The following is a 12,626-nucleotide window of genomic DNA, read 5'->3' as shown; positions in this document are numbered from 1 at the left end:
CCTTTGTTGTGGTTTAGGGTTTCATTTCCGGGGTTATGTTCTCAAATGAGTCGTGAAGCATGCTAACCTAGCAGTTTAAAGATTCAAAATTACAAATGTGTGTGAGCTTTAGCTTTGTTGGTTAGAGATACAAGCAGCGTACTCTGAGATGACCTAAGGAAGCGCTAGCTTTTGCGTATTGGTGGAACATAAAGAGTACCGGGTAAGGTTGGAATTAACTAGGTGTTTATGCAAACTAACTTTATGTTGGCTACAAGTTTAGTTAACAAGACAACGTGAGGTAATGACTACCTGATAAAGCAACAGCAATGCTACTAGCTTACCAAGTTATACTATCATCACCTATAACATTGGTTTGTGTTACAGACAGTTTGCTGCATTAGTAATTGTTGTTTTTCTTTGTTTAAGTTAAGCTAACGTTAAGCTAAGTCAGGTCGCCACTATGTAACAACCGGGTTGGCTTCCAGTTTAGACTGGGCTGGCGTTATTAATCACCACTTGTTAATGTTAGTACAACAAAACAGGACATATGATGTTTTAAAGGTTGTCCACTTCAACAGAGGTTGTGCGTTTAAGCAAATTATCAAGTATAGCAGAGAGAACATTATTCCTAAAATATGACCATCCCACCATTTAAATGTCCTTCATTGTATTTATCCTGATTGATCTTTCACATCCCTTTTTATAAATGTAACCAATTGCCCTCCAAAGCTATGGCTACTTACCTACTGTTTCATGCTAAACAAAGTATTTGCCGGTTCTCTCAAAGTTCCTACATGTTGTCCTTGTCTTTACTCAATATGTCTAATCTCTATCCACAGCAGAAGATGATAGAACCAGAAATACTCACTGAGGTCCCTGCAGCACTGAAGCGGCTAGCCAAGCAGGTAGTGAGGGGTTTCTATGGAGTGGAACATGCCTTGGCCCTGGACGTGCTCATTCGCAACCCCTGTGTACGTGAGGAGGACATGCTGGAGCTGCTCAAGTTTGATCGTAAACAGTTGCGCTCAGTACTCAACACCCTGAAGGCAGACAAGTTTGTCAAGTGTCGCATGAGAGTGGAGACGGCCCCTGATGGCAAGACCACGCGGCACAATTACTACTTCATCAACTACAGGTGGGTTATCTTCTTTTTAGTTTGCATGGCAACAGTGCAGATAATAGACAATAACACACAATGGCTTCCTCTTATTACAGAGGCCCTATTATGCTTTTCGGGAGTTTCCCTCTCCTTTAGTGTGTTATTTAGGTTTTTGTGCACGTAAATGGATGCAAAGGCTAAGATCTTTAAGTTCCCTTTATGTTTTGAGAGCATTGGTGCATTCCTTCAAAGTTCAATACATTTTTACCTCATCCCTTTTTTAGTTTAGACAAAATGTACATATATGAGTGTGAGAAAATAGATTGATTTACCACAATGACGCTCAAAGTTGACCCCTTTCTGACCACCCACCAAACGGATCTTTTCAGGGTACTGGTCAACGTGGTCAAGTATAAATTGGATCACATTCGACGGCGCATCGAGACAGATGAGAGAGACTCCACCAACCGTGCCTCCTTCCGCTGCCCTTGCTGCTTCTCCACCTTCACCGACCTAGAGGCCAACCAGCTGTTTGACCCCATGACAGGTAAACATTGAATTCAAAACCTATTGTCTCCAATATATCTGTAGAACAAGATCTTGGAACAAAAAGGTTGTAACTTGTGAAAAAACCTGACAAAGACGCTGGAAACGCTTTTTTGTGTGACGTAGTCAAATGATCGCAATATCAATGTGCTAGGAAAACAATTAATTGGAGAACATTGAAATGTGGTCTAAAAGCCTGTCTTGTTAGATTGTATTTCTTGTGTCAGTCAGAACAGACATAAATAGATTTTTGGACAAAGGATAAGACACATACAGTGGGGCAAAAAAGTATTTAGTCAGCCACCAATTGTGCAAGTTCTCCCACTTAAAAAGATGAGAGAGACCTGTCATTTTCATCCTAGGTATACCTCAACTATGAGAGACAGAATGGGGGGAAAGAATCGAGGAAATCTCATTGTCTGATTTTTAAAGACTTTATTTGCAAATGATGGTGGAAAATAAGTATTTGTTCACCTACAAACAAACAAGATTTCTGGCTCTCACAGACCTGTAACTTCTTCTTTAAGAGCCTCCTCTGTCCTCCACTTGTTAACTGTATTAATGGCACCTGTTTGAACTCGTGATCAGTATAAAAGACACCTGTCCACAACCTCAAACAGTCACACTCCAAACTCCACTATGGCCAAGACCAAAGAGCTGTCAAAGGACACCAGAAACAAAATTGTAGACCTGCACCAGGCTGGGAAGACTGAATCTGCAATAGGTAAGCAGCTTGGTGTGAAGAAATCAACTGTGGGAGCAATTATTAGAAAATGGAAGACATATAAGACCACTGATAATCTCCCTCGATCTGGCGCTCCACGCAAGATCTCACCCCGTGGGGTCAAAATGATCACAAGAACGGTGAGCAAAAATCCCAGGACCACACGGGGGGACCTAGTCAATGACCTGCAGAGAGCTGGGACCAAAGTAACAAAGGTTACCATCAGTAACACACTACGCCGCCAGGGACTCAAATCCTGCAGTGCCAGACGTGTCCCCCTGCTTAAGCCAGTACATGTCCAGGCCTGTCTGAAGTTTGCTAGAGAGCATTTAGATGATCCAGAAGAGGATTGGGAGAATGTCTTATGGTCAGATGAAACCAAAATAGAACTTTTTGGTAAAAACTCAACTAGACGTGTTTGGAGGAGAAAGAATGCTGAGTTGCATCCAAAGAACACCATACCTACTGTGAAACATAGGGGTGGAAACATCATGCTTTGGGGCTGTTTTTCTGCAAAGGGACCAGGACGACTGATCCGTGTAAAGGAAAGAATGAATGGGGCCATGTATCGTGAGATTTTGAGTGACAACCTCCTTCCATCAGCAAGGGCATTGAAGATGAAACGTGGCTGGGTCTTTCAGCATGACAATGATCCCAAACACACCGCCCGGGCAACGAAGGAGTGGCTTCGTAAGAAGCATTTCAAGGTCCTGGAGTGGCCTAGCCAGTCTCCAGATCTCAACCCCATAGAAAATCTTTGGAGGGAGTTGAAAGTCTTTGTTGCCCAGCAACAGCGCCAAAACATCACTGCTCTAGAGGAGATCTGCATGGAGGAATGGGCCAAAATACCAGCAACAGTGTGTGAAAACCTTGTGAAGACTTACAGAAAACGTTTGACCTCTGTCATTGCCAACAAAGGGTATATAACAAAGTATTGAGATGAACTTTTGTTATTGACCAAATACTTATTTTCCACCATAATTTGCAAATAAATTCTTTAAAAATCAGACAATGTGATTTTCTGGATTTTTTTTTTTTCTCATTCTGTCTCTCATAGTTGAAGTGTACCTAGGATGAAAATGACAGGCCTCTCATCTTTTTAAGTGGGAGAACTTGCACAATTGGTGGCTGACTAAATACTTTTTTGCCCCACTGTATATAAATGTAGTCAACCTAGGATACTTTATCAACAAGTTAACATTTTCCAATTCATACATCTGCTAGTTTGCCTAATCTGTCCAATTTAAAGAGGTGAATTCATACTTTTTGGGTTGTTTTAAGAGCCCTTTTTAAAGTTTGCATTCTCTTAAAGTACAATGATTCCACATGTCTTTAAGCGTATTTCAAATGACTTGTTATCACAACAACATAATTGAAGTGAAATTTGATGCCAGCTTTCAAACACTCATTTAGTATCTGAATAATGATGATACAGGTTTACTTTAGGTTGTTTGGCAGATTAACATGAATATGTACTTTTTAAACGGATTTCAATGCTTGTGATAAGGCATGTGTCTTTAAAGAGAGCCCTTACTCAAATCTGTGTTCATTCATAAACTGCATTCATTTGTCAGTCGGTCACAATCAAGCACCAACTGTGCTCGCATTGTCTGCCAATATGAAGGTTGCTCACCGGTCAGCCAGCACTGTTGCTAGGCTACACAGAGTACTTCTGCCACACAAGAGTTTGAAATGCGGCATCAGTCTAAAGCCTAGTGTTATGCTCCCATCTCCGGTTGAATGTTTAAAGCCTGTTTAACCTTTGACCTCACGCAGAACCACTGACAGGTGGACTCGGGGACAACAGTGATGTCCAGAGTCCATATATACTCACCTGCAGCAAAGTGATAGGTTTAACCACTTGATGTCAGCAGAGACCAGATTTTTAAGGGATGTAATGTGTCTTTGGCCCAGTCCCAAACCACGCCCTACACCCTACCCCTCCGTGACGGAGTGAACTCCGTCTGTAGCCACACTCGCAGCTCAACGAGGCTCCCTCCTGTCAGATGGAGGGAGTAGATACAGCGGCAAGCTTTGGGACAAACTCCCCTCTCTCCGGCAGAAACAGGAAATGCCATAACTGTATGTAACAACGGTATCAAATCAGCATCTCTTAGACAAAAAATTACTCCAAACATCTTTTATTGTATTACTTTTTTGTAAAGCTCTTTTAGGTTTGAACCTGATGTTTATAAGCTTCTTAGGTTTTGCAACAGTCTGTATACGCAACTTTATAATAAAATGCACACATTTGCCTTTTTCTAGACTAAACACAGGTATGATCCTAAGGTAAAAACATATGAGGTTATCATGAGGTTGTTAACATCGCAATTTATCAGTGGATGTTTGCTGGAACTACTTGTAAACAGCGTGTTTCCTGACGGACACACACAGCGTTTACTCCGGTCAGATAGAGACTGGTCTCAAGTCAGCACCGATGCAGACTCACTGTTTGAGGGCTTGATAGCCCACACCCCCTCCACACCGCTGCACACTCGTTGGTTTGGAACAGCACTTAATGTGGCGGACCCTCCGCGCGAACGTGCAAACGGAGGGGTAGTGTGTAGGGCGTGGTTTGGGATTGGGCCTTTATATTGAAATCTCTTATGTAGTTGATTTGACTATGATGCTGACAAATTCATCTTTACATATATGGCAACATGAACTGGTTTAATAATTATGTTTCCTACGATTACTTATTATAAACGTTATAATACACCAAAATCATATAATATAACATAATGGACTCCCCAGATCCTTAGACAACATGCTAATGTCTTCTTAGGTATTCTATAATAAAGTTAGCATGCAGGCATATATCACTTTTTTCTTTAGGGACAAGATGTAAATCTAGAAGCTAGAAATTGATATTATAACTGAAATGACGGAAAAGTCAGCTTCCTGGTTCCTGACTCTTTTGTGATGACACCTTTTATAAAATCTAGCATATTTTTTCTCACACTTTGTCTCTTGTTTCAACATACTGGTATTAAATCATGCTGTGTAGGCTGTAACCCTGCACCCTGACAGAAAGAATAACTGGAGCTCACATAGTGGAGGTCTGATGGACTGGCTGTTTCTTCAGGGCCAGCAACACTCAGTTTGACCTTGAAGGAATAGGAAATGACATAGCAGCTCTTCTAGCTCATTCTGACCCACAAAGCAGGGCTGAAACCCTTTGGCTTTGAATTTTCACACCTTGCTGTGTGACTGTACCTGTTTCTTTGTAGGACTCTCACACTGACATGTAGGTCCACCAAAGGTTTCTCCTGAGAAACAGTTGCCTAAAATGTGGCTTTCTTTTACAATATATCTCCTTTTACCTGTAGTTGCTCTGATGTCTCTCTTGCTGTCTCTATTGTGGTACACACATACAACACGCATGGCAGGCATGGGTTCTGTATAATGCTGGAGCAGTTCCAAAAACTGAAATTGGCCAGAGAAACAGATGGCCCATCATGCCCTTCTCTGGTAGGGAGCAGGTCCACAAGCTTTTGAAAATACCACACAATGCAAAGATTATCCCCTGAAGAAATCTGCCGGCACTGTCATTAACAATGCAGTTTTTTTTATAGTTGCATATATTAAACCCTTGAATTCCATCAAATAGCAGCGTGTTATTGTGGCATACCTTTAACCTCTTGAATAGCCCTTTTCATGCAATGTGAGAGATTTTATACAGGAAAGACACATGTTTATAATGGTGTGTTTGGTGGTTCACATTCCCAAGTAGGCTAACTTCTGCAAATGGTTTTTGTGAAATAATTGTATAGCCATGGTAAAAAGAAAACAAATGGACCTATATGCATGTCCCAGGATTGTTGGTAAAAGCAATTTCATACTTTCGGCTTACATATGTAAGTTAATGTGACCCAAATTACGTCATGCTGCATGTCACAAGGGTCAGTTTTGTACGTTAGCATCCATGCTGCTGCACATGCTGCTGTTCTGTTCCACACTCCAGTCCAGTCAATATTGAATGCATCTTTAGCTGCTTTGTAGAGGTGAAGGAAAAGATAAACTGATTGGTTGTTTTGAAAAGAGGTTGGATAAGGAGATTCGCCTTCACTAGTGTTACCAACAGAAATGTAAGTTAGGTCTTCAAAGCAATACAAAGGTGTTCTGTCAAACAGCTTGGAAAGGGGTACGTGCTTTGGCCAGATAAGTTCCACGGTGCTTTTATTTAACATGGTTCTCTCCTAACCTTCAGGTACATTTCGCTGCACCTTCTGCCAGACGGAGGTAGAAGAGGATGCGTCGGTGTGTTCTGACGGCAGGACACAGGTGGCACGCTTCAACGAGCAGATCGAACCCATCTACGCATTGCTACGCGAGACCGAAGATGTCAACTTGTCCCAGGACCTGCTGGAGCCGGAGCCCGCTGAGATCCCCGCCCTCAGACAGAGGTGAGCTTCTAACCAACCTCTACTTTTTACTCATAAAAACATATTCCCCTCAGAAGTCATTACGCCAATCCTCAAGAGTCACATCCTTCAGCAGATGTACTGAAAACAAATGGGGGTTCACCTCTGTTAACAGCAGGAATAGCCTCAGTGATACTGTATCCACTGACTGTTTGTGCCACAGTGGAATTCTATTCTATTACGCTGCAGTAATGAAACATTTCTAGCTTGCCCTTTATCGCTCTCTATTCTACATTTTTAAGCACTGTTGGAGATAATTGTTTAAAGGATATTTACTGAATCTCTCCTCCAGCCGGGAACGTGCTGCATTAGCCGCTGGAATGACTGGTCCGCACCGTGAAGCCTGGTCCAACAGAGGCTCGTCCTACGGTGACCTGTACACCCAGAATGTGGTGATCAGCATGGAGGAGCAGGAAGAGCAGCAGAGACTGGCCAATGAAGGCAAGGCGCCCAAGGAGAGGCCCGTATGGTTGACCCAGAGCACCGTGACGGGTGCTTACAGCGAGCCGGAAGTCATCAAGAGCCGTAAGTGATGTTTTCTTTCAAGTTCCCAGATATGTAGCTGTCAAGCCTTTCTTTATACTGTGGTAAGTTTCAGTGTGTGAAAAATGTTTCCTTCACATATCAACGACCTAAACAAAAGCTGAATTCATTCAGAACCGAAAGTAATGAGATTCAAGAGTAGCACCATAGCTACAGTATAGTTATGGCAATGAAAATTTCCTCCAACAATGCAACATATTATATATATATATATATATATACAAAATAATAATAATAATACAGAAATGAAAATAAACTAGTGCAAATGAAACAGAATACGATCAATTTGCCACATTGTACAGACATTTTCCCCCTATTTTAAGCCCATTTCCCAGAAGCACGTTATCCTCCACTCCATGAGTCAGAAGATGTTAGAATTGACAATGAATTCCCCCTCCTACGCTGCTTTCATGTCCTTAATTAAAAATGCTCTTGCCTGTCCATGATGAGGCTTGCTAAATGCACAGACCTTACTCGTCTCAAGAGACACGCCTCTCCTATGACCTTAAATTCCACTCCCTGTTCCGTTTGTGGTCAAACCAGGCTCTTACAGGTCAACATTACAGGTTATCACCCTCTCTCAGAGTGGTCCTACACCCAGCTGTCTTATTGTGTCATTGTTTCTCCACCGCCAAGGGCATGCAGCAGTCAGGCCAGGCCAGACTCTCAGTGAACCGTAATTGCTTAATTGAAATAATCAGAGGCTTGATTAGTGTATGGCTGAGCAAGGATGACTCATTAATAAAGTCCATTTCTGGGGAAATGGCATGAATTATGCCTTCCCAGCGTCCTGTCTCTGAGGTGTGTTTCTGTGCGCCCGTCTGCAATGATGTTAGATGTTCAGAGTCTGGAAATAGACATTACACATTTAGAATGGACTTGGTTTAAACACAGATATTGTTCAGATACTTAGCCGCAAGAAGTCAATTATTTATAAAAATAACTAGATACAGCGTTAGAGGCGGGGCTCTGTCATTCCGGTGAAAGTTACTCAATGGTGCATGAAACCAAAATGACCTGTCTCTACAAACATACCTGAATCCTTCCTGTATCTTCCATGGATCAACCGGTGATAGAGCATGAACGATCGCCCTTTCCCTAAGCCCTGCCTCCAATCCGCTCCGTCACAGCGGCGTCAAGCCAGATCGCGGCTCAGTCAAATGAAGGAAGAAGAAGAATTACTACACAATCAATGGCATTTTCCACCACTTTCAGGACAGAATGATTTAAATAAGGGCTATTAGAATGTACATGTTAGTTTATTAGCACAAATTAAATATCCACTGATTTACTGAATTATGTCTCTTTCCCAATAGTCAATGGGGAAAAGTGTTTTTGGGCCTACTGACACAGAAGTTGTAGTACCACCGTTTGCCCACTATCAAAATGTGTTACCAAGCCCCTACTTCCTCGGGGCTTGGCACAATTTAAGAAATACTGTATATAGGAAAAAGAGAATAATCACAGTATTTAATATATTTGTAATATTGATAAGCTATGGTTTTGTTTGAACAGGAGACGACGTGGTACCCGTAGCCCCTGATGGAGCACCTGCTGGAATGGATCAGTCAGATGAAAATGAGGAAGTGATGCGCGCCCTGCTCATCCATGAGAAGAGGGGTGCAGCGGCAGTGGGAGGAGCTGGAGGCGGAGCCAGCTCTGCCACCAAGAGTCGTTCCTCTGGAAAGGCTAACGCCAGCGACTCGGACAGCGACACCAGCGAATCGGACGACGACTCTCCCGCAGTTCCTCCAATCGCGTCAGCTGCTAAGTCTCGGGCCGCAGAGGAGGAGGAAGATGACGATGATGAGTTTGAGGATGTGGGAGATGAGCCGATGGTGATGGTGGGGGGTCGGCAGTACTCCTACCGGGATGTCAGCCAGAGGCCAGAGCTAGTGGAGAAGATGTCTGCACAAGAGAAGGAGGCCTACATTGAAAAGGGACAAAGCCTCTTCCAGGACATGTACTTCTGAACAAATACACACATTAACACACATATTTACACACAACAATTTTGGGCAAATGAGTGTACTCTCACTTTGTGAACACTGGGGAAGTGTTATGTGGACACGAGTTCTAAGAAGAATGCAAGATGCTGCTCAAAAAGTATTTACAGTTCAATTGATGCTCTGACGGTATAAAAACCAAGGAGATGCTCGGACAGTGTTGCCTTTCACACCTTTAGTATTCTGTCTTAAGTGTTTTTGTCACAGTAAGTGAACACAAGTGCCAATTTATGTTTGTGTCTGTTTTATTTTCATTTCAGTTGGACACCGTCTATATCAGTCATGTTTTCCTATCACAAATCTCTCATGCTTCTCACCGGCCAGATTCGGCAGTTTTTTTACAAAACAAGTGTATGTTATCACTTCAAGTCTGGAAGTGTATTGTTTTGACTTGTGACAGCAGTTCTGTGGTTGAAAGCAGGCAGTGTGAGACTGAAGCTGCTGCCGCTCGCACTACTCTGCCCGTGGAGCAAGGTGTTTCTGGCTGAATACTCCATCTGTCTGGAACAAGGTCAGACTGGATTTAAAAGCACATCTCAGTGCTCAATTTATAATACAAGAGAAACTAGAGAATATTGGTTAACTGTTATGGTTTGAAGCAAAGAAAAAATGTAATTTTGAACAATCTTTAATAAAAAGATACAGGACCAGGCATATGTATGGACGTATTCTACATATACTAAAGCTTTGTCTACCTGCAGCATATACACTTACAAGCAATTTGGAATATAACAGTTAAAGGGCACTGTGATATTTGTCTTCTTAGATAGTGAACAACACAGTGTGAATAACAGGAATACTAAATTATCAGCAAACTATATCTGTCACTGACAAAGATAAGGTAAGAGGTCAGTCATTTAGAATTACAATTTTTTTCATTCTTAATTATGTTATTCTCATTTAAAATACATTATTTTCTGTTGGCTTTTGTTCTCTGCAGTATAATGCCTCCCGCTACATGTCATGAGGCTTATGTTCCCACCACATTTCTCTGACTAATAGACACATTATTATGATGCCCTCATTACAGTCTGGCACCAAAATCCTTTATGTTCAAATCATTACTGTTAAATAATTATTTAGCCCTCAGGGGGTTTTGCAGTCTTTGTGTGTTCTCAATTAAGGTTTAACAATGTATTTCTTATTAAACGGTATGTGTTCCACAACAGAACTTAAATGACCAATAGAAAGACCAACCTAACTACTACCCATTAGTACTGAAGCCTATCCAAATCTAGCTTAAGCTAACTGTAATTAAGGATGGGACGGCTTACTATGGAGATACATAACTTAATCAAGACATGTTGAAAGTGTAAACATTTAAAGAGAAAGGGAGGCAAAAAATCCTGCACCACCAAAAGATGAATAGGCTTTTGGAAAAAAAAGAACATTCGGTGGCATTCCTCTCCACGGTCATATCCTCCCAGTGAGACCTTCCCCATCTCAACGGGTCACATCCAGGTGACAATTATTCATTGAGGCAGTCCCTACTGGGCAAACACGCTCTCAGCACTGCAGATGTACTCCACCAGGATATAGGGTATTTTGGTATGTGGCTTTTCAAATAATCACTGCTTTGATTAAACCATAATAACCAAAGGCACAGGGTCACCTTCTCATAATGGCAGCAGTTTAATCTGAAAGGCGAAGTCTGAATACAGACATGGGTTTAGCATTTACAGAAAACAGCCGATTTCAAATAAAATGTTAAATGTTACACCTGTCAAGGTTCCCAATAGTGAGAAATCACTCCTAGTTTCTTTTTAGCTTCAGTCACCATCATTTGCTGTTTCCGTATCACATCAATCTTTACTAGGGGTGCAAAGGACTGGAAAAGCAGGAATAATTGACTTCATTTTTAATATAACATAATTAAGAATAATTGTATTTGGGGGGAAATTACACAAAAAAAGTGTTTTAAGACATGGCAAAAAAGGATATAACTAAAAAATGAACTCTTGTTATTCCCATGGAAGCTTTTGGCATTTTCAGAATGTTGATTACCCTTATCTTAACAAATCTAGAGCATGATTTTATTTAAGTCTCTTTTTTTCTCGTATTATCTAAGCTGCCATTTCTTCAAATTGTTTCCTAAACGATAATATGATGCAATGAAGAATAAATGCAGACTTGCGCCCAACATAGTGAAGTCTAAACGACAAAATGCCAGCAAAATCTTGAAGCCATTCTCTATAGCCTACATTATGAATTATGTTCCCTCATGAAAAATATGAAAAAATTGTTCAACCCCTCAGGAGCATGAAAGAAAAACAGAAATCAGAGTCTGTTCAATCTGGAAACCAAAATGTGCAAAGGTAATCTGATTGGGTGTCCATGAAAAGTCCTGTTCCTGAACCTCAATATCAGCCCTTCAGACTTGCTAACATCAGGAGATAGGAACTGTGAAATGTCACGATTATCACATCAAGTCTGCACCATTACAGGGCTTTGAATGATGAAACACGCTGCCAAATAGTATTTCAGACCTTAGTCGTAGCCATAGATACGACCAATGCCTATCTGGCCCTGTCACTGCTCACAATGAGTATTCTTCTGAACTGTAAGGTATTAGTAACTTCTTCAAGAAGCGTACAACGTTTTTACATTCTTATAATGCAAAATGAAAAATTCAGTGACATTTTATACCTATATTAAAAACACAAAAGTTGGCCCGATTTCTGTCTTAGTGGAATGGAGAACTTTGCTTTCCCAATTGTAATATAGACATTTAATACATTCATATATGGTGAGCACTCCAGATACCAAAGGAACTGTATTTATCAGCACAAGGGCCATTCAAATATGACATGCCCAAAAGTCAAAGAAGCAAAGGACAAAAATACAAAGGCAATGACAAAGCAGCTATAGTTATATATTTTACACTATATACGCCTCACTTATTGAATGAAAAATGAACACAATTATTTATATTGATTAGATTTTTTTTTAGATCATACAAATTGGCGTGAGCAACAGTCCACCTGTTCAATCATCTGTGTGTAACTGAAATGTTGTTAATTGTTTCACTCAAAGGAACTCTGTCTCTTGAATTTAGCTTTTAATGTGTGATTGTTTTTGTATTGCTTGATTTTTATTTAACTTTACTATATGTATTTGTTCTTTTCTTTTCACTATCTCTGGAAAGCGACTTTGAGCACCTGTAAAAGCGCTAACAAAATAAGTCTATTTTTATTATTATTAATAAATAATCACCCTTTTCAAAGTAAGGCTTTACGCTTCAATTAGACTCTAAATGAAGCGTAAAAACTAGCTCTAAAAACGAACTACACTGTAAATCGTAA

General features: G+C 40.9%; 1 protein-coding gene across 2 annotated transcripts; it reads left to right on the top strand.

Annotated features, from left to right (window-relative positions):
- The first annotated feature begins 11 nt into the window (after positions 1 to 11).
- Positions 12 to 9,976, top strand: gtf2e1 (general transcription factor IIE, polypeptide 1, alpha). 2 transcript variants are annotated; one of them, XM_079663916.1, is made up of 6 exons: positions 12 to 202; positions 825 to 1,117; positions 1,471 to 1,628; positions 6,562 to 6,757; positions 7,068 to 7,300; positions 8,834 to 9,976. In XM_079663916.1, exons 2-6 carry the CDS (start codon positions 828 to 830, stop codon positions 9,289 to 9,291), a joined length of 1,335 nt encoding a protein of 444 aa, XP_079520042.1. In that variant the 5' UTR covers positions 12 to 202; positions 825 to 827; the 3' UTR covers positions 9,292 to 9,976. The 2 variants fall into 2 exon arrangements, with proteins under 2 accessions (XP_079520042.1, XP_079520041.1); XM_079663915.1 differs by having other exon boundaries at positions 13 to 202; positions 822 to 1,117.
- Positions 9,977 to 12,626: the final 2,650 nt, after the last annotated feature.

The sequence above is a fragment of the Notothenia rossii genome (genome assembly GCF_949606895.1).
Source record: "Notothenia rossii genome assembly, chromosome: 2".
In the NCBI taxonomy this organism is placed as follows: Eukaryota; Metazoa; Chordata; class Actinopteri; order Perciformes; family Nototheniidae; genus Notothenia; species Notothenia rossii.
Note: the sequence above shows the minus strand (reverse complement) of the source record. Positions and strands in the feature narration are given on the sequence as shown.